The sequence below is a fragment of the Rhinatrema bivittatum genome, chromosome 1 (assembly GCF_901001135.1).
Source record: "Rhinatrema bivittatum chromosome 1, aRhiBiv1.1, whole genome shotgun sequence".
Lineage (NCBI taxonomy): Eukaryota > Metazoa > Chordata > Amphibia > Gymnophiona > Rhinatrematidae > Rhinatrema > Rhinatrema bivittatum.
The window spans coordinates 209,898,498-209,924,138 of NC_042615.1; the positions used below are offsets into that span (position 1 = coordinate 209,898,498).

Sequence of the window (25,641 nt, forward strand, 5' to 3'; positions counted from 1 at the left end):
TGTGAGAATGTGTGAGAGAATGAGCATGCATGTATGTGTGTGAAAGCGAGCATGAACATGGGTGTTAGCGTGTATGTAAGTCTGGGTGCATCCGGTTCCACCTGCGTTGCTCCCCCTTCCCGGCACAAAGCCATTGTAATCTCAGGGTGAGTGGAAATCAAACGTTCCCAGGTATGCTGCAAATATATTCCTGCCCCTGTCCCAAAGAGCCCTGTATTCTCCCACCCTGTGAAAGCAATTCAATCTTCTCCAGGGCTGAGAAAGTGGCTTCCTCCCCCAAGGGGAGGGGGGGGGGGAGTTTAGACATGTAAATCAACCCATTAATATTGAAAAGGATTAAAACAATCATGTTAATCCATAAAATTTGAATTAAGCCTAAGAAGGTTAACTACAAGAGGTGTAGTTTCATTGACCAAGGACATCAACAGACTAATGAGCCTGCCAAATGTCTTGGCCTTGACCCTCCTCCCCTCATCTCTGCAGGCAAAGGGGAAGCATCGATCAGCTGGCTACATTTTGAATAAAGGAGGGAATGAAATTGCCCTTGCTCCAGAGCTGGTAGCACTTGCAGGATCACAGTAAGCAGGGAGGGCGGGAGTGCCAGGGTCTTAGAGAGGAAACTTGGGGGAATTTCATGCTTCTGGTGGGGAGCTTGGGGTGGAACGTTCATACTTTTGGTAGGCACTGGCTTAGAGGGAACCTTGGCTTCGGGCCTCAAACCTCTTCTTTGCATGGGGATGAGTGGGTGTGATGCCTTGCATTAATGCAGCAGGCAACATTCATGCATTACTGCCACCAGCAGTGTAGGGCTTTACTAGCCAAGATAACCTCCTAATGCAGTGTTTACTAGCAGGCAGATCCAATACAGACACGCTAAAAATGTGCATCCGTTCTGGGCGCCCACTGTTTCAACGCACGCACAGCCTCGTCTCCTGGGCGCTCAATCGAGTATTCTAATGAGACACAAATGACAACGCCCAAAAAGTGCGCGATGGTAAAAAAAAAAAAAAAGCGTCCATAGTGCTACCCATCCATACAGTATCGCGCGTGCGGCATGTGGACGCACTGAAGTTCTTTCAAAAGGGCAATCATCTGTCAGATGGAATATGGTAAATGTAGATTTGCAATTTCTTTTCAATGTATTCATTTTCAAATGTATCATTGCTCCCTCAACATGACATCATGCTGCACGACACAGACCTGTAACAGACGGTCAAATCATGAATGTCCAGGAAAGGAGCAGGACGTCCATGGTTTGTACTCAGTTGCCCTGCTCCTTTCCTGGATGCTCATGACTTGGGTGGCCAAGTTTTTGCCCCTAATGTACCCATAAGTCCTGTTCCTTTCCTGGTCATCCAGGACATGGCTGCCCATTACAGGCCTGTAGTATATATGTATTGGTACCCGTTAATGCTAGCCATGTGGCCTGCTTCTCTCTCCTTTCATTTAACTGCAGTTTTTGGCATCTGTTCATGCTGTCCATGTGCCTTGCTTCTTTGTTGTTATCATTAACTGCATGTATTGGTATCTCTGAATGCTCAGTGCCCTTTAGTAAATATGGCATTTACTGCAGCACACTAATACACATTAACATGTATTTTTAATACATTTATGCATGTTAGTAAATAGGGCAAGAGGGAACAAACAGATTAGCCCAAAGTCACAACAATTGACAGTAGCAAAAAGCATAATTTGATCTCAGTTACCCTGGCTTGCAATCAATTACTCTCACCATTATGCTACCTATTTCCCTATATGGGCAAATAAATTATACAGTTCAGTCAGATGGACATCAGCTTTATGGTGACTAATCACATATAAGCATTAATGTATACAAAATATTTCACTTTCCAACAAGAGGCTCTGAGCTGTGAAATGGGATAATGTCTTCCACTTAAATATGCCAAGAAAAACATCCATTTTCTAGTCATTCTAGGAGGCAGAAACTACTATTCAGATGTTTCTAGCAGAACAGCACTACCATCTAAAATATTTCTCCGGGGGGAATTCTGTAAACAAAAATTTAAAATTCTGCACACAAAATTTTAAATTCTGCAAAATTCTGCATACTTTATATTGGACAAAAGAATACAATATACTTCACAGTCTTTGAGTAATTAATTTAAAATGCAATACAAAAAAGTTATTAATCAAAGATGCAGAATTTTAAATATTTTGAGCAAGATTTCACTAGAAGTACACTGTAAGAGTGTCCCTTCCACCTTTCTCCCTACTTCCCTGGCCAGACCTCTTTCACTCTGCCTTCTCAGGCCCCCTTCTCCTCAGCTCTCCACTATCTCTCTCCTCCCCCTCCAGGCTCAAACCCTTCCATTCTAATTCCACCCCCTAGCCATCCATTCCCAGAATTTGAACTCTCTTTCATACAGCCCCTTACACACACACTTATACACCTCACACAGCCTCCCTCTCTCTCTTGCACACTTACACACACACACACACACACACACCCTAATATAGATTCCTTCTCTCTCCTGCACATTCACACCACTTCACACAAGCTCCCTCTCTCTGCTGCATACACACACACACACCCTACCACAGGCTCCCTCTATCTCTCTCTCATACATGTACCCTCTCACACAGGCTCCCTCTGTACTTCTTTCTCATACACGCCCTCAGACAGGCTCTCTCCCTCTTTCTCTTTCACACACACACACACACACACACACACACCCGTCACACAGACTCCATCTTTCTTTTGCACACACATAAACCCCTCTTACACAGGTTTCCTCTCTCTGGTACACACACTCCCCCTGCTGTTTCTCTCTCACCCTCACAGACTCCCTCTCTTCTCACACACACACCTTCACACAGGATCCCTCTCTAACACACAAACATGCATCCTTCCTCACACACACACACACACACACACACACACACAGTCACTCTTTCACGCACACTCTCACTCATAGGCTCCCAAACTCTCACTCACATACACACTCCCTCAAAATCTCTTTTCACATACACACTTGTTCCCTCTTTCTCTTTCTCACAGACACAAACACATACTTAACACACACACACACACAGGCACCCTCAATGCATACTTTATCTCTATCACACAGGCTCACAAGCTTTCTTGCCTCTCATGCTGGGTCTTCCTTGTCTTCTTTGACCACAGGTAAGATGGGCACCTTCTGCGACCACAAGGCCTGCTGATCTTCGTTATGAGCGAGATGGACTCCACTCACAGCCCACCGGGCTTGACTGCTCTTTGGCCAGAAAAGGAATGGGCTTCATTTGCAGCCCTCATGGCCTTTCTCCAATATTCTGTGCAATCCCCATAAATTCTGCGCAAGAGGGAAATTCTGCACAAATTCCATGCTGCGCAGTACAGCAGAATTACCCCCAGAGTAAAATATACCTCTCAGAAGGATAACAAGTTATTTGAGAGACATTATTTCCTGTATTCAATGATGATAAACTTTAAAATCCTATATATACCAGGGAGTTCTGGTAGCAATTAATTCCCTAAAAATTAACAAATGTAAATGGCTTTACTGATAAATTCTATAAAATTTTCAAATTTCAATTCATTTGCCCTTTATTAAAAGTTTTTAATTCAGGGCCGAAAATGATTAATTTCCCAATAATCATGTTGGAAAAAAATATTATTGTTATTTCAAATCCAGATAAAGATACAATTGACTGATTTACATAGACCCATTTTCTTTCTGAATTTAGATGTTAAAATATTAGTCAAAGTTTTGCTGACAAGACCTGGCTTGTTCACTTGAACCAAACGGGATTCACTGAGGTAAGATGAGCATTTGAAGGGAAGATAGTTTGTTTATTAAGCCAATACATATACAGATCTGATTTATGCAGGATAGGAATAAATAATGCCCGTCTCTTCTGAGAGTCTATAGATAGCTTATGAATTGCATTTGTCGCTTGTTACTTTAAAACATTGTGATGGTGGCTTTGCACACTCAATAAACGTTTTCTTGGTGGCATCTTTTTGGGGATTTTTACATATCTGAATCCACCCCCCAACATTTGGCCATCTCCTTTTTGGGATTGGTCTTGCCAATATATATGTACATACGCTAAGGTAGATCTTTAAAAAGTACGCGCGCGCGTACTTTTGTTTGCGCAACAGGCGCGAACAAAAGTACGCCAGATTTTATAAGATACGTGCGTAGCCACGCGTATCTTATAAAATCCGGGGTCGGCGTGCGCAAAGCTGCGCAAAATCGGCAGCCTGCGCACACTGAGCTGCGCAGCCTGCCTCTGTTCCCTCCTAGGCCGCTCCGAAATCGGAGCGGCCTTGGAGGGAACTTTCCTTCCGCGTCCCCCCACCTTCCCCTCCCTTCCCCTACCTAACCCACCCCCCGGCCCTACCTAAATCCCCCCCTACCTTTGTTGGGCAAGTTACGCCTCGCATCCCCCGCACAGGCCGCAGTGCCGGGGGACTCGGGACCGCCCTCCCAGCTCGCCCCAGAACCATCACCATGCCCCCGGACCCGCCCCGGACTGCCCCCTGACCCCAGACACGCCCCGCAGAAACGCCCCCTCCCGCCCCTTTTACGAAGCCCCGGGACTTACGCGCGTCCCGGGGCTTTGCGCGCGCCGGCGACCTATGCAAAATAGGCCGCCGGCGCGCGAGTACCCTGCGCGCGTAAATTCAGGGGGATTTACGCACGCAGGGCTTTTAAAATTGGCCCCAGCCAATAAACAAAAAACCCACCACGACCCTTTAAAAGTAACCCTTTAGCTTCCCCTACCCTCCCGACCCCCCCAAAGACTTTTTACAGGTGACATCATAACTAACATGGACCAGTGAGATCCAGTGCAAAATGCAGAAGAAATGCAGAATGGAAAATAACAGTAATAAAAAATGATGGCTTAACAATGCAATTTTTAATTGAAACACAGTATGGTTTACAATTTATCTGTAAAGAATGCTATGCCGAGATGGTCACATTAAGTGGAGCACAGTTGCTGAGAGGCCCTAGATAGACGCAACACTGGGCTGGTGCGTAGATGCAGCCGATAACCTGGTGCCACATTCGAAGCATGAGAAGGGGGGAAGGGAGCAGAAGGAGCACGCATACCTCCCTCGGTGTGCCCCAGTGCATGGTGGCCTCCTCGCAGTTGGCGATAGCGACACCGTGATGTCACCGACAGCGGGGGCATGCGCGGTGGTGCCAGAGAGAGGTTTCTGAGGGCTCAGGAGACTGGATTGCAGCAGGATTAACTAGGTAAAGGGGGGGGGGAGTGGCCACAATAGGGGGCAACTGATACTGCAGGCCAATTGGGTTATTTGAAACTGGGGGGAGCGGCCTGAGGGTGGAGCTGTCTGCGCAGGGAGCAAGGCAGGGTCTGGCCCATTTGCTGTACCTTTTGCTCCTGCTCCTCATCCTGCTGCAAGCTCCTTATCCCACCCTCCCACCTAAACCCAGAGTTCAGGACTGAGTATGGATTAGTTAGGACGTTTGATATTCATGTAGCGATCGCGTAGCTATTGATGTTTTTATGTCAATTATGTTTATGTCGCAGATCTGCGGGGGGTACCCGAGCCGAGAGGTGGCTTTCCTGATTGGAGGCAGTACATCGAAAGCAGTTATCAATTTTGCTTATCCGTAAAGTGGGGGCTGTCTGTCGCCGGATGACCCTGGTGCGGCGGCAGACCGGATGCTCCATTCAGCTGTCACCTTGCTTGGGATCGGCGGGTGACCAGAAATGCCTGTGAATGACCACCTCGTTGAAGGACAGAGCCTTGCTTGGCTGTGGATGGCCCTGAGATCTGGAGGAGATGTATTGCCTCCCAAGGAGTCTCTTAGTAGACTTGCTTGTTATGGCTCGGGTACTTAGGTCTTTATTGTATATTTGTAACACAATAAAGCTGCGGCCTTATTTATATTACAGGGAGTTGTCCCTCTGGCATTTATTTAGCCTGGTGCTTTGGTACTGAGAGGCCGCCACCCCCTCACCCCCCCCCCCCCCCTATTGTGACAAAACGTTTACGACTACCAAGGTTATAGAAATTGGCAGCACATCACTGTGTTCGACACATGACTTCTTGTAATGCTAAACTCCTAATTAGGACAAGCAAGAGTAGCTTATGCTTCACAGTTTCCTGTTATTAAATGATATATTCATATCTTCCTTATTTCCAGCAGTTATTACCGTACCACAGCTCATTCTGCCATCAAGCACATGTCATAATTCAGTGGATTCCCTCCAAGGAAGGTTATTGAAGTCAGTTAAGCAGACTTATAGGCTATAGTAGCAAATATATAATTTATACTCATCAATGGTACTTAACGTTTGTGGCTAAAAGAGTCATATTACCAGAGAGTCTTGTCTCCATAACCTCTTTAAGACTTAGAAGATTAGATCTACCTCCTTTCTATTCTATGGTATTAAATTAAAAAAAAAAAGGTCAAGAAAATGAACCACACTGATGATTCTGGAAGGGCTTCCAATCCCCAAATGTATACAATCAGATCAGAATGTCAAGAAAGACTAAAATGTTGTCCTGCCAAATATATAATTAATTAGAAGAAAACCATCAGTCTAGTTGTGTAGAGATGGTACTTATAGGATACTGTTAAGTATTTAAAGATGTAAGCTTTCAGGACTTATAAGGCTCTGTTTCCCAACCATTTAAAGTCCAAGACATACCTACATAACAAAAATGTTGTGTGGTGCACAAAAACTTGCAGAGAAGGTAATGCGGACATGGAGAGAATTCATATGGCAAAAAAAAGAGCTATGGAAGCACTGTAAACCCCACCAGTCTGTCTTCCAAAGTTTTAAACAAAGGCAGCAGAGGCACTATTACAGCCACCTGTCACAGGACCCGTCCGCGACCAGCATTGCTTACCCATCCTATGTTCAGCTTCCCAATGTCACTTGGAGGCCACCATCACCTCTCCATACAATGGGACATCACCAGACAAGTTCCATTTCTAACCCCGCCCAGAATACCATCATTGCTGCGTGCCATCCACTTCATTAGGCAGGCACACATCCCTCCTTTGAAAGCCCTGCAGCAGGAACTCGATCCAGGCACTCTCCAATGACATCAGCCCTGCTGATCCTGCAGCACTTCCTTGCCTCAGCAATGGGTCTTCTGCCTAGTAGCAGTGCATTATAGTGCCCGCGGCATTCCAGTTTTCCTGATTCCTGCCTTGTTTCTCCAGCCTTGCCTCATCCAGCCTTGTCTTCTCCAGCTTTCCTCATCCAGGTTTGCTTGCTTAGCCTTGCCTTGTCCTGTCCGTTTTGTCCAATGTCTTCCATGAGTCTTTGGCCTTCCTTGGCCAATCTGGATCTTGACTTCTTGCTTGGACTTGACCACTCTTGCTAGCCTCCTGCCCCGATCTTGGCCTGTATCTCAGACTCCATTAGTCTACTGCTTGCCCTGACCCCAGTGTGCCTTTGGACTCTAACTCTCTTCACCACCGTAGGGATCAACCTAAGTCCTGCCAGCCACCAGAACCCAAGGGCTCAATCTGCGTATAAAGTGGCTGGTATAGGTGAAGTTTCAGACTGTTTCACTACAGGGCGCATTCACCAGCTGCCGGCGAAGGCCTCGTGGGTTGGCCCATGAAGCTGTGTTAACTAAGCCGCAGCACAAATGCTACCCTTCATAGGCACACATGAGCTCAACACAATGGATAAGTTGCTTCTAGGGGTGTGCATTCGTTTTGAACTTATATGTAAAACGCTACTTTTTTTTTTTTTAACTTAAAAAAGTGATGAGGCGAAAACGATCGGATTTCCAACCTATTCAACATAGCTATGTTGAATAGGTTGGAAATCGCGATCGTTGATCCTAAATAAAAATTTAAACCCCTCACCCTCCTTAATCCCCCCCAAGACCTACCAAAACTCCCTGGTGGTCCAGCGGGGAGTCAGGAAGCCATTCCTCTATTCCTTTGCGAGGAGCACGTGACGTACGCGTCACGTCGGAGTGACGCGGCCGTCACGTGGTCCACCGCGGTTCTGCTCCCGGACCCCTTGTTGGACACAAACGGAACTTTTGGCCAGCTTGGGGAGGTCAGGAGGCCGGGAGCGGAACCGCGGTGGACCACGTGATGGCCGCGTCACTCGTGACGCGGCCGTCACGTGCTCCTGACCCCCCCAAGCTGGTTCCGCTCCCGGACCCCTCGTTGGACACAAACAGAACTTTTGGCCAGCTTGGGGGGGCCTCCTGACCTCCCCAAGCTGGCCAAAAGTTCCGTTTGTGTCCAACGAGGGGTCCGGGAGCGGAACCGCGGTGGACCACGTGACGGCTGCGTCACTCCGACGTGACGCGGACGTCACGTGCTCCTCGCAAAGGAATAGAGGAATGGCTTCCTGACTCCCCGCTGGACCACCAGGGAATTTTGGTAAGTCTTGGGGGGGGATTAAGGAGGGTGAGGGGTTTAAATTTTTATTTAGGGAACCGGTGCACGTATGGACATAGACTCAACTTATGGAATTCTCCATATGTCCATATTGACTGAAATTGACCCCCCTTTTCGACTTATGGACTTATGAACATAAACTTTTTGTCTGCACATCCCTAGTTGCTTCTATATACATGTACAGCAGAAGGAAGACGTTAGTGTGTAGGTAGCTGATTTGGTTAGTTACTTTGGCTACTGCATTTGGCTACCAGAGCTCCTTCACTGCAGCTGCTCTCAACACTCAGAGGGGTAGATTTTTAAAAACAGCGCGATCGCGTACTTTTGTTTGCGCAGCAGGCGCAAACAAAAGTACACTGGAATTTATAAGATATGCACATAGCCGCGCGTATCCTCTAAAATCCTGGATCGGCGTGCGCAAGGCTGCTGATTTTGGGCAGCCGGCGCGCGCCGAGCCGCGCAGCCTGCCTCCGTTCCCTCCGAGGCCGCTCCGAAATCGAAGCGGCCTCGGAGGGAACTCTCTTTCGCCCTCTCCTCACCTTCCCCTCTCTTCCTCTACCTAACCCACCCCCCCGGCCCTATCTAAACCCCCCCTTACCTTTGTCCGTAGATTTACGCCTGCGAGAAGCAGACGTAAATCTACGCGCGCCAGCGGACTGCTGGCGCGCCGTCCTCCAACCCGGGGGCTGGTCCGGAGGCCTGGACCATGCCCCCGGGCCGGTGCCACTGGAGGATGGGTTTAGACATTCATTGGAGACTGAAATGCAGATAAGTCTCCCTTTAACGTGACTATCAGCAGTTTGTTGCATTTCGAAATATTCTTCATGCAGTTCCTTTTTCCTCTCGATACAGCTTATTGTGAAACACGGTCGTGCCCCTCCCACTATAGGGAAGAGGTTTACACTATTCAATAAACTTCAGTCCCTCTGGCACGATCTTGTGAAGATTTGATGTCCTTCGGAGTGAGGAAACTCAACCAAAGATGAGATTTGTACAATGTTCTCTCAACGTAGCTTGATGTTACCCAGGTAGAGAGTCCATCAAGTGAGTTTCCTCACTCTGAAGGACATCAAATCTTCACAAGAGTGCACTGTTATGTTCATATGTCTCACTCTGAATGTCAAAGTGGCCCCTAACCCCTACACTAACACTTAAACCTCACCTCGAGGAATTAGGTGGGCAACCTATAGAGGTATAAATACCTAATTACTATGAGGGCCTTATAGCTAGGTTCTCTCTCTCAAGACTAAAAACGCTATGTGCAAAAACATTGTAAAGTGCGATAAAGCCATGTTGCACAGATTAACGCAAATGAAAAAGGTGTAGTTATTTGCTGCGTTAAAACTGTGTGATATGGCTTCATAATTTACGAAGCCAGCCCACTTGGCCAGAAATCCTGCTCCAAACTCCACCCCCTTTTCTAAATTATCATCGCAAAAATGCTTTAATGCATGTGAAAAGCCCATAACACGGCCTGGAAAATAATCCCCTATATTTCATTTGCCCTTTGAATGCCCAGTCTCTCAGTTTTGCAAAGTCCTCTTGCAATTTCTCACAATCCTCTTGTGATTTAACAACTTTGAATAATTTTGTGTTATCAGCAAATGTGATCACCTTACTCATTGTTCCCATTTCTAGGTTGTTTATAAATATGTTAAAAAGCAGTGATCCCTGAACAGATCCCTGGGACACTCCACTATTTACCTTTCTCCATTGAGAAAATTTACCATTTAACCCTACACTCTGTTTTCTATCTTTTAACCAGTTCACAATCTACAATAGGACATTGTGTTACGCACCACATCCGTGCCCGGCCCGTGCATGGGCCTGCTCACCTCCATGGTTCCATGGCAGGTCCCAGGTCGGCCTCCCTAGCGGCAGCTGCAAGCGCTTCCAGGCCTCAGCGTCCCACGGCAGTGGTCGCCGGGCCTTCCACTTAGCACCAGGCCTCACCTCGGAGCTCAGCGTCCTCGGCTGTGTTGGCCTCGCCCCTACGAGCGTGCGTGCGGACCGCCTGGCCTCTTGTAGGGCCAAGAGCGGGTCCTAGCTCCGTGGTGCGCTCCTACTGATTCCCTGATATAAGGAAGTCCCTGCTTGTAATTCCTTGCCTTGGCAATGAGGTCGGCTTGTATGCTAGATTATCACTGCTTTTGTATCTTGCTCCAGTCTTGTTCCAAGTCTCGTTCCAGGATCCTTCTGTTCCAGTTCTGTTCCTGCCTTGTTCCTGCATCCTAGTACTCCAGCATCCTTCTGTTCCTGTTCGTCTGTCTGTCTCCCCAGGTAGTATCTCCAGACTGTCTTACTGGTACTGACCTTGGCTTGTTCCTTGACCTGCCTGCCTACTGCCTACCTTCTGACTCCAGTCTGTTCCTCGACTTGCCTGCCTGCCGCCTGCCTTCTGACTCCAGTTTGTTCCTTGACCTGCCTGCCTGCCGCCTGCCTTCTGATTCCAGTCTGCCTCTCGACCTGCCTGCCTGCTGCCTGCCTTCTGACTTCAGTTTGCCTCTCGACCTGCCTGCCTGCTGCCTGCCTTCTGACCTCAGCTTGTTCCTAGACTCATCTGTCTGCTCCCGCCTTCTGACCTCGGCCTGCCTGTGATCTCGTCTGACCTCCGGAACCTGACCCTGCTTTGCTGACTACTTCTCGGACTGACCCCCGGACTCTGATCTCTGCCTGCTTGACCTCATCTCTAGATTCTGGCTCTGTTCCTAGCCTTGTCATCACCTACGCTATCCTGGTCCTCCTTGTTCCACCTGACCTCCAGTCTCGAACCTGACCATGCTCCCCTTCTGTCTGTGGGCACGCCAGACTTCCATCCTTCCAAAAGACCCTGCAAGGCCCACCTAAGTCCAAGCGGCCTGGGTCCCTACTGGCTCCTCCAGGGGGGACCTCAGGCTTCCAGTGGTGAAGCTCATCCTAGCCTCTGTCTCCTCCAGCATTCGGCCCCCTGGGGCAGTTGCTTCCTGATCCCTACCAGGGAGCCATTCTCCACTGCTCCAGGACAAGGGTCCACCCCCAAGCTCAACACATTGCCCCCTATCCCATGACGTTTTAATTTCCTAAGAAATCTCTCATGAGGTACTTTGTTCAATGCTTTCTGGAAATCCAGATTCTCTATATCAACTGGCTCACCTTTATCCATATGTTTATTTATGCCCTCAAAAAAATGAAGCAAATTGGTGAGGCAAGACTTCCCTTGGCTACATAATTCCCATACAGTTTTGATAGGTCATCTGAAGTCTGACATCATTTATTTGGCAGTCCTGTTCGATGACCAATAATCATGTAATGCTGACTAGGCCTTCCTATAGCATACCCTAGCTTATGACTAAAGTTCATTCCTGTCATGGTGTGCGTGAAACTAAACCATTTGGAGAAGTTATCCCTAGCAGTGGGAGATTTCATGGATGTAATGGATATTTTGAGTGATGTTAGGGTCTCTCCCCTAAAGGGTAGGTCAAAGATAGAAGGTTACAAAAGGTAAATTCCTTGACTTTTTTGGAGAATCACTGATGAAGGAACTGTAGGAGAGGAAGCAGAGGGAGGTACTGCGGTCCAGGGCTAGGAGAGGGCAAGCACTTTGTCTTCTGTCCACAGAGAAAACATGTCTTGCTTTCTCATCTGGTTGGAGAAGAATTCCAAGGGGCGTTCAATTAAAAGGACTCTGGAGGGTTTCTTTATCTAAGCTCTATGGAGGAAAGAGATTTGTCTGGAATGTTGAATGTATAACCAAATATTTTGTACTGATGAAATAGGAAAGAGGATTCTTGCATTCTGGGAGGTATTGGAGGGAAAAGAGACCTTTCAGGAGCCAAAGAAAGTCTAAGATTCCTACTACACTTTATTCAAGGTACATGAGGTTTGTATTTTGAAATGGTGGACTGCTTAAAGTCATGTCTCTTTTTAAATCTGCTATGTAGCAGGCCGATTCAGAACGGTGTGCTCGGCCGAGCTCACCATTTAGCCTCATTTGACCGCGCGTTTTACACGCGCTATTATTACCCCTTATACTGTAAGGGATAATAGTGCGTGGAAAACGTGTGGCCAACCCCCCCGAAACTAATAGCGCTCATCACATGCAAATGCATTTGATGAGCTTATTAGTTAGCCCCACGGGATTTTACTCTCAGAAATTAATGCCTGCCCAAAGGCAGGCGTTAATCACGAACAACACCGGAAAGTGTACAGAAAAGCAGAAAAAACTTGCCGGCATCCATTTTCCAAACCCATGGCTGTCAGCGGGTTCGACAACTGATGCCGGTAAAATTAAGCATTGGTTGTCAGACCCACTGACAGCCGCCACTTTCACTAATAAGGAGGCACCAGGGACATGCAGTCCCTAATTTAAATAAAGAATAGCGCGCCCAGGAGAGGTGCCTCCCGTGGAGTTTTTTTTAATCGGCCTGTAGGACAGGAGCACTTCTGGTGTATTTATTTATTCATTTTGCATTTTGTTGTACTGCTGGACTGATTGGATTTTCTTCAGTACACTTGACTTTTTATTTTGGACCACAACTCCTTGTATGTTCTGTCTTTGTGGTGTGATTGAGGGTGATCCCAATAGCAGAATCTTGCTTCCAGATGCTGCACTGAGTTGGGAAGCACTTGGTAGTCTCTGGCCCCTTGCATATTCTCTCATTCCATGTCTATGGCAAAACTGTTTTGAAAAATTCAAAATATTGACCAGAGAGGGTATCATGAAGCCCAGAGTCTGAAAAGCTGCTTACCTGCTGTGCCTGCTGCAGCAGCTCCATGCGCTCATGCAGGATTTGACTGTCAAACTCTCGGCTCTGCCTCAGGATCTGCCTCCGCAGCTTTTCTACAGAAGCCCGCAAATCCTCCCTCTGTAGCTCATTCAGACACTCGCTGACTCGGCTCCCAGGTTCCTGCTGAAGAGCATTGTACAGTGTAGCCTCCAGCTCCTGGATTTTCTGGCACAAGTCAAATCATACAAAACAGTCACAAACAGTGTGAATATAGCCAGCAAAAAAGAAGACAGTACGCAAACAAAACTCACAAATGAGCCGCAGCATGAATACAAGAAGCAAGCAAAGTATTTCATGTGAGGTGAACTGTTGGATCTACATTTGTTGGGTTCCGTTTATTCACTTGCTCTAAAGTTTTCCAGTTTGCTGAAGACAGTATCCTGCACCATAATTAATTATTGCACAGTGGAAGGATAAGAGACCCTTCCTCTATGTTCAAAATTGCAAATGCACAGGACATCCGGAAGATATATTACTAAGCCGAACTAATAGTGAAGTTAAGATGAAACAGAAGCACTTATAAAGTGTTTCTTCTCTCCCCTTCTCAAATTCTGCATAAGCTCACTGCTTAAATGGTTATAAACTTAAGAGTTAGTCCCAAACTGATCCACTTTCACCCCAGACTATGCAAACAACACATGTGGTGTACCCCCCACTCCCAGCCCTGCCGCCTGCAGAGCAACTAGAGGCCTCACCTTCCAGCAAATAAGGACAATCTTCTTCCACTAAGGTCCTATATTTTATTTATTTTATTTGAATCTATTTGCTCTTATATACCGACATGCGTTTTCACATCACATCGGTTTACAGTATAACAAGTGGAAACTGAAAGGAAATTACATCTGAACAAAATTCTTAAAAACTTATCGGTGTAACAGTATTTTGCTTCACTTTAAGGCCTATATATATTCAAATGCTAACAATAACCAAAATATACTGTAATCATCTGTCACTGACTGCAAATGAAGCAGAATTGCAAAGCTGATCTCATTCCCCATGATGCTAGTATGCTTTCCTGGGTTTCCTTCTCCCTCTGCTCTTTGTTGCCATTGGCAACTGCAGAGCTGCTTCATCTACAAGTGTGAGCAAAAGTTAAAGAGCTGAATCAAGAATTATATGCTCAATATTTAGAAAAAAAAGAAGAGGGATTACAGCCATCCTGGTTTAGGAGAGCTATTTAAACTGCATCTGGTTACTTGCTGAAAGCAAAACGTATTGAGAGTTTTCTCTTTTTATGAGGGGTGTTAGTAAATAAGGTGACTTTTCATATAACATTAAAAAGGCTTAAATTCACCTTATTTATTGACCACCTTGTATTTATGTTTTTGCTAAAACCAGCAGACCAGGGTTCGAGTCCTGCTGTCGCTCCTTGTGACCTTGGGCAAGTCACTTTACCTTCCATTGCCTCAGGTACAAACTTAGATTGTAAGCCCTCTGGGGATAGAGAAATACCTACAGTACCTGAATGTAAACCGGTGTGATATCTCGATTGAGATCGAATGTCGGTATATTAAAATAAATAAATAAATAATAATTATAATAATAATAATATAAGGTGATATTTGTTTTGGACTAATAATAGAATTCTTTAGGGCACAGATTCTATTCTGACCTGATGAGGTTACTGTGAGATCCTGAAAGCTAGTCATGTAATGCATGGTTAGTTTAATAAAAAGGTATTGCCTTATATATTTATTGTTTTTATTTATTAAACTTTATTTCCTCTAGTTTGTGTGCACATTATTTTACTTAACAGATACCATAATTAAAAAATAAGGTAGGAAGTGTAGGAGAAAATAAGAGAGACAAATATCTGCTAAATTTTTAAAATTCACATTAAAAAAAAGATACCAAAGTATGGGGGTCATTTATCAAAGTGCTATATGGCGTTTTCACATGCAAAAAATGCCTTTACTGCATGCGAAAAGCTCCTGGAGAGCCAGCCAAGCTATCAGGGCCCTCCTAGAGAGAGAGAGAGAGAGAGAGAGAGAGAGAGAGAGAGAGAGAGAGAGAGAGAGAGAGAGAGAGAGAGAGAGAGAGCCCCTAGCCATAATGCCCTCACACTAGATTGGTATTTATATCTCTATGGGAGGCCCACCTAGTCATTCGAGGTGAGGTTTAGGTATAGTGTAGGGGTTAGGGGCCACTTTGAAAATGGCGCCGGCCAAAATGGCGCCATTTTCAAAATGGCGCCGGCCATTTGGCAACACGATTCGACTGCAGGAGGTCGTTCCGGACCCCCGCTGGACTTTTGGCAAGTCTTGTGGGGGTCAGGAGGCCCCCCCAAGCTGGCCAAAAGTCCCTGGGGGTCCAGCGGGGGTCCGGGAGCGATCTCCTACCGCGAATCGTTTTTCCGTACGGAAAATGGCGCCGGCCATACGCCGTATGGCCGGCGCCATTTTCCGTACGGAAAAACGATTCGACTGCAGGAGGTCGTTCTGGACCCCCGCTGGACTTTTGGCAAGTCTTGTGGGGGTCAGGAGGCCCCCCCAAGCTGGCCAAAAGTCCCTGGGGGTCCAGCGGGGGTCCGGGAGCAATCTCCTACGCTCCTGACGTCGGGGGACAAAAAAACAAAATGGCGCCGGCTTCTCATATGATAGGTCAAAGGTAGTGCCGGCGCCATTTTGTTTCTAAAGACCACGGAGGTCCGAGGTCCGAGAGTAAAAGATCACACTGGGATCCTTCCTCTGGACCCCAGGTAATTTAAGGCATTTGGGGGGGGGTTCGGGAGGGTGGGGGATTTATTTTAAAGGGTCGGGGTGGGTTTTAGGGTTGTTTTAGTGTGCCGGTTTTCCCGCCCTCCCCCTTCCCCTCCCCCTTCCCCCGATTTACGATTTTTTTGACGATAAATCGGGGGAATTGTTATTGTATCGCGGCTCTAACGATTTTTGACGATTTAAAATATATCGGACGATATTTTAAATCGTCAAAAAACGATTCACATCCCTAATGAACATCCTGTTGAAGTCTTGCTCCAATTCTTGGGTTAAGACGTTTGCCACTAAAGTAATTAAATAGCAGAAATACCAAATTCATGCTAAGCATCAAATATTTTTCAGCTTATTTAAGCGTGTCTTTTATGATTAAGCTTGTAGAGCTGTGGCAAATAATAAATATGAAACTTAACGCAAACCTAAACTATAACTGCCTCATAAATCCAGTACTAGATCAATCAAATCAGATCAAACATGGAAAGGTAATGAGTCGTTTTGTCCTACCATGTATGCTTGATCCAGAGCTTGTTTTCTGTAATCAAGTTCTTCCTCTAAATAACCTTTCTGTTTACTGAACAAGTCCTAGGAAATAGAGATAAGAGAAGTTTGCCCGTTAGTACATCCCAGATGCCCATCCTGTTGGTACCAAGGTTTTAGGGTGCGTCAAATGAAACAAACAAACAGAGAAGCCTTAAGGCAAAGCACTGAAGCTCAAAACACTGAAAGCATTTCATTTCAACCTGATCGGGGTATTCTTTAACCCTCTTCCTCACCCTTCAGTGCAAGAAAATTAAATATTTGAATCTCATCATCTTGTACAATTCAATTTTACTTTTCAATTACCTATATCCCAAATAGACTTGCCTTGGGGGGAAAAAAACATTATTATTTATTTCAGTCTTTCTTCTCCAGTTTTGACAGCTCTTGCTTAAAGTGTCCAGCATGTGAGGGGCATTACAAACTTAAGGGGTCGTTTACTAAGCATTTTTCTCATAGACACAAAATGGGAAAAAAACCTTTAGTAAATGAGTGCCTTATATATTTCTGAACTTCTGCAGCCTATACCTTCTAATTTGATTGCTTTTTTAAACCATAAAATCCAGCCTTTGTTGGATGCTCTCAAAGTCAGTAACTTAAACAGGTGCGCGGTGCACATGTTCATCGGCAGCAACCAGGGACGCAGCCATTTTATAACATGCGTGTGTATATGCGCACGATATAAAATAGCCTGACTGCACGCACGTGCGCTCAATTTTAAGTGGGCGCTCACTTGTGATCACAAATGGCGCTTCTACCATGTAAGTGGGGGGATTTTAATGGGCACGTGCCCGACCCCATTACCAGTTTTCCCAGGTAAGGATTAGGACTTCCAACCCCTCCCCCTAGTTTAACTGCCTCCCTTTTCCTCTGTTAGCCCTAACCCTTAAAACCCCTGCCGATCTGCCTATTTTTCTTTATTTTATTTTTTATTCGTCATCCATAGCAGAAGTAAAGTTAAATGGCCGGGGACCCCGGCACATGCCACTGTGCGAAAGTGTTTACATACTAATTTAAATGTGAAATTCAGGAACACCCGCGCCCCACCCTATTTTGGAACTTTTCATTTGTGTGCACAGCGGGAGATACGTGCATACTCAGGCGGCTTTTAAAATCCGTTCAGCACTCACTGGCCCGACTTGTGTGCTTATCCCCTGCTTTTGGTGTGCGCATGTTTTTAAAATTCACCAATATATAGCATGTTTTTGAGAGCTATGCTTACGGCATTTATAGTGTTGCTTAATCTCATTCCAGTCTCCCTGATTTTTCCTTTTCTTGTCTTATATTGTTGATGATTTTCATTTAGCTTCTGTGACTTTATTTGCAGAAAAGTGAAGGGAAAGTCCGAGATCAACTGTGGTCTGTGGTGCAAAAGGAATCAAATTGGATAGACCAGATGGACCTTTTGTCCTTGTCAGCCATTATATTCCATCTCTGTCTCCTTCCTCTGCAGTCAAAAGTAATCCATGCAACTTTATTTAATCCAATGACATTGCGATGACTCACATAACTGACTCCTCCCAGTCAGTTCCTCCAGATTGCATTAACTGGTACAAAGTCACCTGCAGCTCACGAGTCACTTCTGCACCCTTCATTGCAACAGATGTTCTTCTCATTTGCTTGCTCTTTAATTTTATTTTTCAGTAATTACATACATTTTTATTCAACAAGGCTGACTGCATGAAATTTGGGATTTACAACAATGCACAGTGTCCAAGAACTCCAGTCTAGGGTATCTCATTACATGGAAAGCTAAATTTACCACAACCTGCAAACTAATGTTTCATTATCATCAAGGAAGTTTTCCCAGGATGTGATATTTTGAAACTGTTACAGATCAAATATTGGAAGGGGGAGGTGCAGGGCTCACCAACTAATTCACAAGTACTCAGTCAGCAATGAGCTTCATTCACTTTCTTTCTTTCTTTTAAAAGTTAAATTACGTGTCGCTGGGACTTATGTTTCCTGGCATGGAAACTGAGATTTAACCTATAAGTGACGCAATATCATAATACCTTGGAAATGCATGTTTTAAAATTTCCATCTATGTTTACAGTTTGAATACTCATAATATTCCCTTTCATCTCAAGTCCCCTGAAGATGAAACAACACCTTAGAACGTCTGTACCATCAACAACACGGTTTTGCACATCAGTTGCCCAGACATAAGTACAGTTCTATGTGCATGCTCACAGACACAATAGTATATGCTCCTAACAGCCACGTTGGGGTGTCTTACCTTTTCATTCTCTAAGTCTATCATTTTCTGTGTCAGTGCTGCTTCCATTCCCTCAATCTGTTTCAGCCACTGTAAAAAGACAGGAAAGAAGAAAAACACAAGAATATGAAACTCCAGCTAGAAAATTAGCTTCCAAATGTCTGATCTCTAATCACTGTGCCAGTAACAGGAACTAGACTGCTCCCTGGGCTCATCTACCATACACCCTTTACACTACAAGTCCCTGTATTTGCTAGAGGTTACGGAGTTGAATCAAAGTGGGTCCCTGCTTCCATCACTGAGATCACTGATCCATTGTCATACCAGATCCAGACCACTGATGGGCAGATCTGGTATTGCCATGTTGATCAACTGAGAGGCTGCATGTTCTCAAATACTGAGGCCCTTCATGAGATTATGGAAGTTCCTAATACTGTGCATGATGTCATCCTGGCAGCACTAATTTCTTCTTTGGCTCTGGTCATGCTCACCAGAGACCAGGACTAATGTACAGCCTTCAGAACCACCAGTTGAGCACAGGGATCCTGCAGATACCTCAGTGCAATTGTGGATGGTCCCCTGTGGCTGGATGACTACATTATCTAGGAGGGAGAGGTGTTATATATGCAGTACGAAGTGTTCTAGGTGCATAGAATGTTCAAATTCTCTGCTAGACACTCTCGGTTTGGTTCTTGTTTTTTTTTACCTTTAGCTGTGCAACTCCCCACCAAAAGTTTATTGACGCTGCCGTCACCTCATATTCTACAGCTACAAAAGTCACGATTGAAAATCCTAACTGATGTAATCAGCCTTTACAAGTAAATATTAATAATGCCATCTAAAGATTGTACCAATAGTGGGACTCTGCAGTTGTCTGCACCTGCCTGATTTGACCTGTATTCCTATTTATACAAGCTTCATTTTTCAAGCCAGCAAAGGAAGCAATAGAGAACTCCCAAGAGCTTTTAGGTTGTGCACATCTCTCCAATGTACCGTAAATAATCTACCACAGAAAATTAAGTAACAGCTATATCCATCATTTCATGGATGCTGATCTACAGCTGATTTCTCAATAGTAAAACTCCAGATTTAGCTTCTGGTATATGTAATGAATGTCTAATGGTAATACAGTTTACCCTGTACATTAGAAATTATTGAACATGCACTGTATAGCTTGCAATACTTTCTTTCCCCATATACGTCTGCCTCTGTGTCAGAAGTGGGTGATTCCCCCACAGTCTGCAGGGCAATTGGAACTCTCCAGACTGGACATGGCTCCTGGATGATACACCCCCAGTCAGGTGATTCATAGGGCTACTGCACTTCCTCTGCTTCCAGGTACAGTGAGCCCTTCCCAAGCCTTATTTCTGGTATGCTGGGAGTGAAAAGCATCATCCCTGTTTCAAACTCTTTCCTGGTATATGTCCAAGAAATCTGAATTCCTATGGCACACTCTGGCAGTTGCCTCTGTCCTTCCAGGAGGGCTTGAAGAAGAGCTTGCATTTTTGCTTATTTGTGCTCTAGTGCAGAGCAGGTTAGCTTGCTTCTAAAGGGCCGCATGAGGTTCAACTCTTCCTTTCTTTTGTGAGTAGGAGGAAAAGAAAGAATGAAAAAAACCCTACTTGTTCAGCACTAGCTCACTGTACAAACCCTTTTTAACCAGGTAGGGCTGCCTCTTATCTATAATATTTTTTAAACAGATTTTTGCAGCCAGGCTCCAAGACATACTTCTCTATACTCAAAAATGTTACAGCTGCTTTGCTTCTGTGCTCCAGCTGAGCCACACTATTTGACTCTACTCAGAGGTATGTGAACACACTTAACAGCACTGCTTCTACACCCAAACTACTTCTTTGAACAGGAATTGGACAACAAACTTTTATTATATTCTCTAGTCTCATTTCATCTTTAGAGGCATGAGTTTTTGCCTGTGCAGTCGGGTAGTACAGAAATTCCTGAACTGACGCCATATGTGGGAATTCACAAGCGGTCTCTACCTTCCCAAAGGAGAGAGACACTCTGGATTCTGGTCACCTCACATAAAACTTTATTTTCCAAGCAAATGGTTCAACATAAATAGCTTATTTTTAGCAACATTCAAATTCAGCATTCACTTTCAGGTCAGAGATGTGTCAAGATCTACCTTCTCCTGGAGACGCAGGACCTGTCTGTTCCCAACTGGGGCCAGATTCTTATTTCTGCTCTTAAGAGCCACAGATTGAACTCTCTTCCTTCAGGAGTGGGTCTGGATGGTTAGTGAACACATGTCTTGAACCACCCCATAACCAGAGAAGTAAGGGATCATTCATGAGTGGCATCCCAGTCTACAACTATTTCCTCTGATTCTCTGAGAGATGTGCCTTGACTTTTATCTTTCAGGAATGATGGTGTGAAGCTACTTTTAGTCCTTTTCTCCTTAAAGTGCTTTAAGAACTCATGGCCATTGTTCTCCATAGCCAAGGGAGCTCCAAAGGCCTGGCTGAAGGGGCTATTCCTTATGGTATCTTACCCTTTGAGATTTATAATTAGTGATCCACAGTTGGTTTTGTGGTGTTCTGGTGTATTTTTCTTGTTTCTGCCTATGCTGGCATGGGGTCTCCGCTAGTGTGATCAATTGTCAGAGATGTATAGGTGTACATCCTTGTTTGGGTTTTGAGTTCTCCCAAGTGACCAGCTTTGAAATTATATCTGCACTTGTTTAATTATGATTACAAGTGTGTGTATTGTGAATGTGTCTACAGAGGGTAAATGGGTTAGAAATAAAATTGGACTCAATCTCTTGGCCTCATATTTTTTTCCCTTTTTGGCATGGGGAGGATGAAAGATACTTCATTTTTCTTATTAAATTTCCTCTGGTTAACCCTATGGGAAATTTGATTATCTTTTAGATAATCCCTAAGAGTTTTCTCCCATCCAGGGTCTGGTATTGGTTCAGATCAAGCTATAAAAGCCTTGACTGAGCATGAGCATTTGTGATTGATTGGATGTAGATTTCTGTGTGGGAATATAAGTATTGCTGGTAGATCCCAATGGGCCATACAGCCTGCATAGTGGGATGACAAGGACAGAAGCCCTGCTAGAGCCTTCACAGACCTGGTGAGTTCTGCCTTGGTGGTAAGAGATGGGCAGAAAGAATTTTTGTCTTTTAAGAGAGTTGTGTGCTTTTTTTTACCTGCTCCCAGCTCAGGAGGGCAAATACCCCTGCCTGAAGAGATTGTGAGGTGTCTTTTAAGGGAGTTGTGTGCTTTTTTGTCCTGCATCCAGCCCAACTGTGCTTTTAGAGAATTTTGTTTATCTGGGATAGCAAGGAGTGGGTTTTTTCCCACCACCACCATCTCCCTACCGTGGAGAGGAGATTTCCTATTTTCCTATCCAGGGGAAAGGACAATGACTCAGAAGTTAAAGATGGAGAAAGAGTTAATGGGACTTGGAGTTTTTATTTTGCTATGTAGCCTCATGATTTTTGCTATTTTTGGTTTGGGTTCTATTTTTTTAGTTACAGTAAATTCTTAGTTGATCATCACTCCAAATCTCTGCCTGTTTTTATAAACTGAGATCCAGCCTTCTGAGACCACACAAGTGAGTACTATTAAAGGAGTGATTGAGTTAAGCAAGAGACTGTTCAGGTTGCCCAGCCCCAGGAACCTAGGACTCCAGAGGCTTGTCCTCCTCCCTGCAGGTGGAATCCTGGCACCCCAGTTATTACCAGTGTACAAATGGAAAGAAAAGTGAGAGGTTGGGAACAATGAGATTAGCCCACGGGACTTTCTGTTGCCCCAGCATTCCAGTACAGCTGAAGAGGGGGTTAAAATATGTAATTAATCTAGAAAGTCAGTGAGAATGAATGGGAGTGGGACTGGGAGATAGGGAAAATAAAATGTACAGCATATGACACCACGACCCTTGATCCATCTGTTGCTCCCTTTCCTATCTGGCATTGTTTCTCCTCTTCAGTTGGTGAAGTCCTATGTACTCTATTTTGGCAGATGAGCCCCAGGAAACTTATTGTCTCCTATTTTTCTATGAGGGGTCTAGGAAACCCAATCATCAAGCTCCTGTAATGATGGCTGGAATGGTGGACTTGCACCAACAGCTGGTGGAGAATCTCTGGATTGGGACTGACTTGTTGGGACCAACTGGAGCTTTGCCTATACGAGCCGCCTCCCCTGCAGGTTGAGCCCTTGGGTTCTGGTGACTGGCAGACCTTAGGTGGGTCCCTAGGCCTATCCAGGAGGAGAGAGTCCGAGTTCAGGCAAAGGTCGGCAGAGATGAGATCCAAGTCAGACTCATAACCAGTGAGTCAAGCCAAAGCTGAACCGTGAGACAGAGGTCAAGAAGATAATACAAGGCACAAACAAGGCGAAAGCAAGGAATCGGCCATAAGGAACAGGACAAAGAATGGAGAGCTGAGGAGGTGAGGACAAGGCAAGGAGTGGGACAAGTGACAAGGAACAGAACAAGATCCGGAAGCAACATGTACTGGGACACAAGGGCACCAGAAGACTTGTTGCTGAGGCAAAGAAGCACTGCAGGGCTTGGGCTGAAATAACTCCGATATGTTGACATCATCAGGATGTACCATTCCAGTTTCCCACCGAAGAGCCCATATGACATGTGTAGGCATGTGCGCATGCTTAGAGGAAGCCAGCAGGAGCAGCGGTCTGGCAATGTTTCTGCCATGTTCGTGGAGCAGCTGGAGTGAGCAGCGTCCATGCTGCAGCAGGCCTATGATGGTGTCAAGGGTAAGAGAGGTGGCTCACGAGGCCATCCCACAAGCTGTCAAATGTGACAGTTCTTCTCTCTTGTCATCTGTCAAGGCCTCAAAAATTCAATGTTTGCTTCTCTTTCTCATCAAGTGATAGGGCCTGAGAATCCTGCCAGCCCATGCCTGATTTTTTTTTACAGTTTACAGGACCTGAAGACAAACACATGTGCAATTGTCGAGCTACCAGAAGTCATGTCCTGTGCCACACAATTTCAGACAGTGGGTGGATGCAACATTTTGTACAGGGCTTCCTTAGCCAAGGATCATCCGTCTGACTGCACAGTTGTTAATCCAGGCTCATCTTTGAGGACCTCATGTACATGCTTCATGTCAAAGATTAGGGACATGGTTCATGTCAAAGATTAGGGACCAGTTGGAGTCTAAGATCTGGGGTTAAAGAAGTGGCTCAGAAGTACCACCAGCACTCTTGATTGTTAATATATAAACTGAGGCAGTGAGTTGCTCCCTGTCCAACTGGCCTTACTTGGCTATCCATCACCGCTTCTTGAACCTGTCCACAGAAAAGAAGCAAAAAATTCTTGGAAATGTCTACTGTGAATTGGTTGCCACTAATTCTTTGTATGGAATAAAGATTTTAGTAGAGCAGTTCTAGTGACACAATCTATAACGTTAAGGCTTTTCTTCCATTTAGACAGCAATGCTTCGCAGTGCAAAAGGAACAGAACCTGAGCTCAGGAAACTAATTTTGTCCTTGGCATAAAAGCATGAGGACACTATGACATAAGAACATAAGAACATGCCATGCTGGGTCAGACCAAGGGTCCATCAAGCCCAGCATCCTGTTTCCAACAGAGGCCAAACCAGGCCACAAGAACCTGGCAATTACCCAAACACTAAGAAGATCCCATGCTACTGATGCAATTAATAGCAGTGGCTATTCCCTAAGTAAACTTGATTAATAGCCGTTAATGGACTTCTCCTCCAAGAACTTATCCATAGTATTTTTATATAATAGCAAAAAAGAAGGAAAAAGAAAGTATCAAATCATGCAAGTATTCTAGAATTCAAAAAATAAACTTCAATAAACCACTTCAGATTCACGGTTTTCTATTTTTAGCATATAATCAACACAAGAGCTTCAGTTTTCCATTTTTGTATAAATATCATTTACCCAAAGCTCCTTCTAATATAGAATTGTGATGCAATCATTTGGAAGCTACAGTGATGTAGGAAGCCATGTATGTTAACCAGGAAGAAAAGTGAGAGCCAGCCTAGTGGCTCAGTGCAGATGGGCCTTGGTTTGATTCCTGGCTCAGGTCTTCCATTCCCCGAGTCAGCTGGAGCTGGGGATGTTGTGGAGGCAGCATTCACAGCCCCTGCAGGGAGACAGTCATTGTACAATGGTGGCACCTAGGAGCCGGATTTAGGGTTCATAATTGCAGGGATCCGGAAGGAGCTCTGGTGCTTGACCCCCAACCACTTTCCATCACTGCAAGTTGGGAAGGGATATAATAGAAAAGAAAAGTCCCCAGGGAGTTGCACATGAAGGCTTATTGTGTCAGATCTCTGCCCTGGATCCAATTGATCTGAAAGTCCAAAGGAAGAGAAAGGAATGGCTGGGTTACATTTTTAAAAAGCAAAAAGTCAAAGAGGACCCAAATGCTGTGGTACAGAAATGAGTTCGGACTTTTTAGATGTCTGTTGAAGAGCAGGGAAGAGATAGAATGGACGACACGACAGGAGGAATTTGAATCCAACAAAAAGAGAACAAGAAACACAAAGGAGGCAGCAGGAAGAATAAGATAAGTACAGTTTGAGAGCAGAAGAAGGAAGGAAGAAGGAGAGTAGAAATAATGTTCCTGGCATATTAAGACTTGGTTGTGATCTATTCCAGTTTCTACAGTTGAATAGTGAGGTGATCACTAGATAAATTGGATCTACCATGGACTTTTCTATTACTAAACAGTGAGATTCGGAAACAAGCAGATATGTTATCAGAAGAACACCTGTTCCTGTTCCTTTCCTCTCGAGAAAACTGCTTGAGTCACTATTCTTCATTCTAATATCTCTGTTAGATGCAATATCTAACTATCCATGAGGTGGAGTTAATCTACCTTCACTCAATGGTATCACATTTACTGAAACTAATTCTAGCACACATTGGTCTAACCTGGGGTCATCCCCAATGTACTCCCTGGTTTTTAAACTGAGTGATTACAGCATTCAAAGAAAGAAACACTACTGCAAAACTATTTCTGCAGAGTTAAAACATAGTAGAGACATTAAATGAAGGTCCTGC

At 45.0% G+C, this 25,641-nt stretch overlaps 1 protein-coding gene across 16 annotated transcripts in view; it reads right to left on the reverse strand.

Annotated features, from left to right (window-relative positions):
• The window catches only part of JAKMIP1 (janus kinase and microtubule interacting protein 1), a 558,919-nt gene that overhangs the window by 63,399 nt on the left and 469,879 nt on the right, over positions 1-25,641 (reverse strand). For all 16 annotated transcript variants that reach the window (XM_029591381.1, XM_029591375.1, XM_029591329.1 and 13 more), the window contains 3 exons: positions 18,638-18,706; positions 16,366-16,443; positions 13,109-13,312 (listed from right to left, as the gene is read on the reverse strand). In XM_029591381.1, coding sequence (XP_029447241.1) covers positions 13,109-13,312; positions 16,366-16,443; positions 18,638-18,706 — 351 coding nt within the window. The remainder of the gene's footprint in view (positions 1-13,108; positions 13,313-16,365; positions 16,444-18,637; positions 18,707-25,641) is intronic.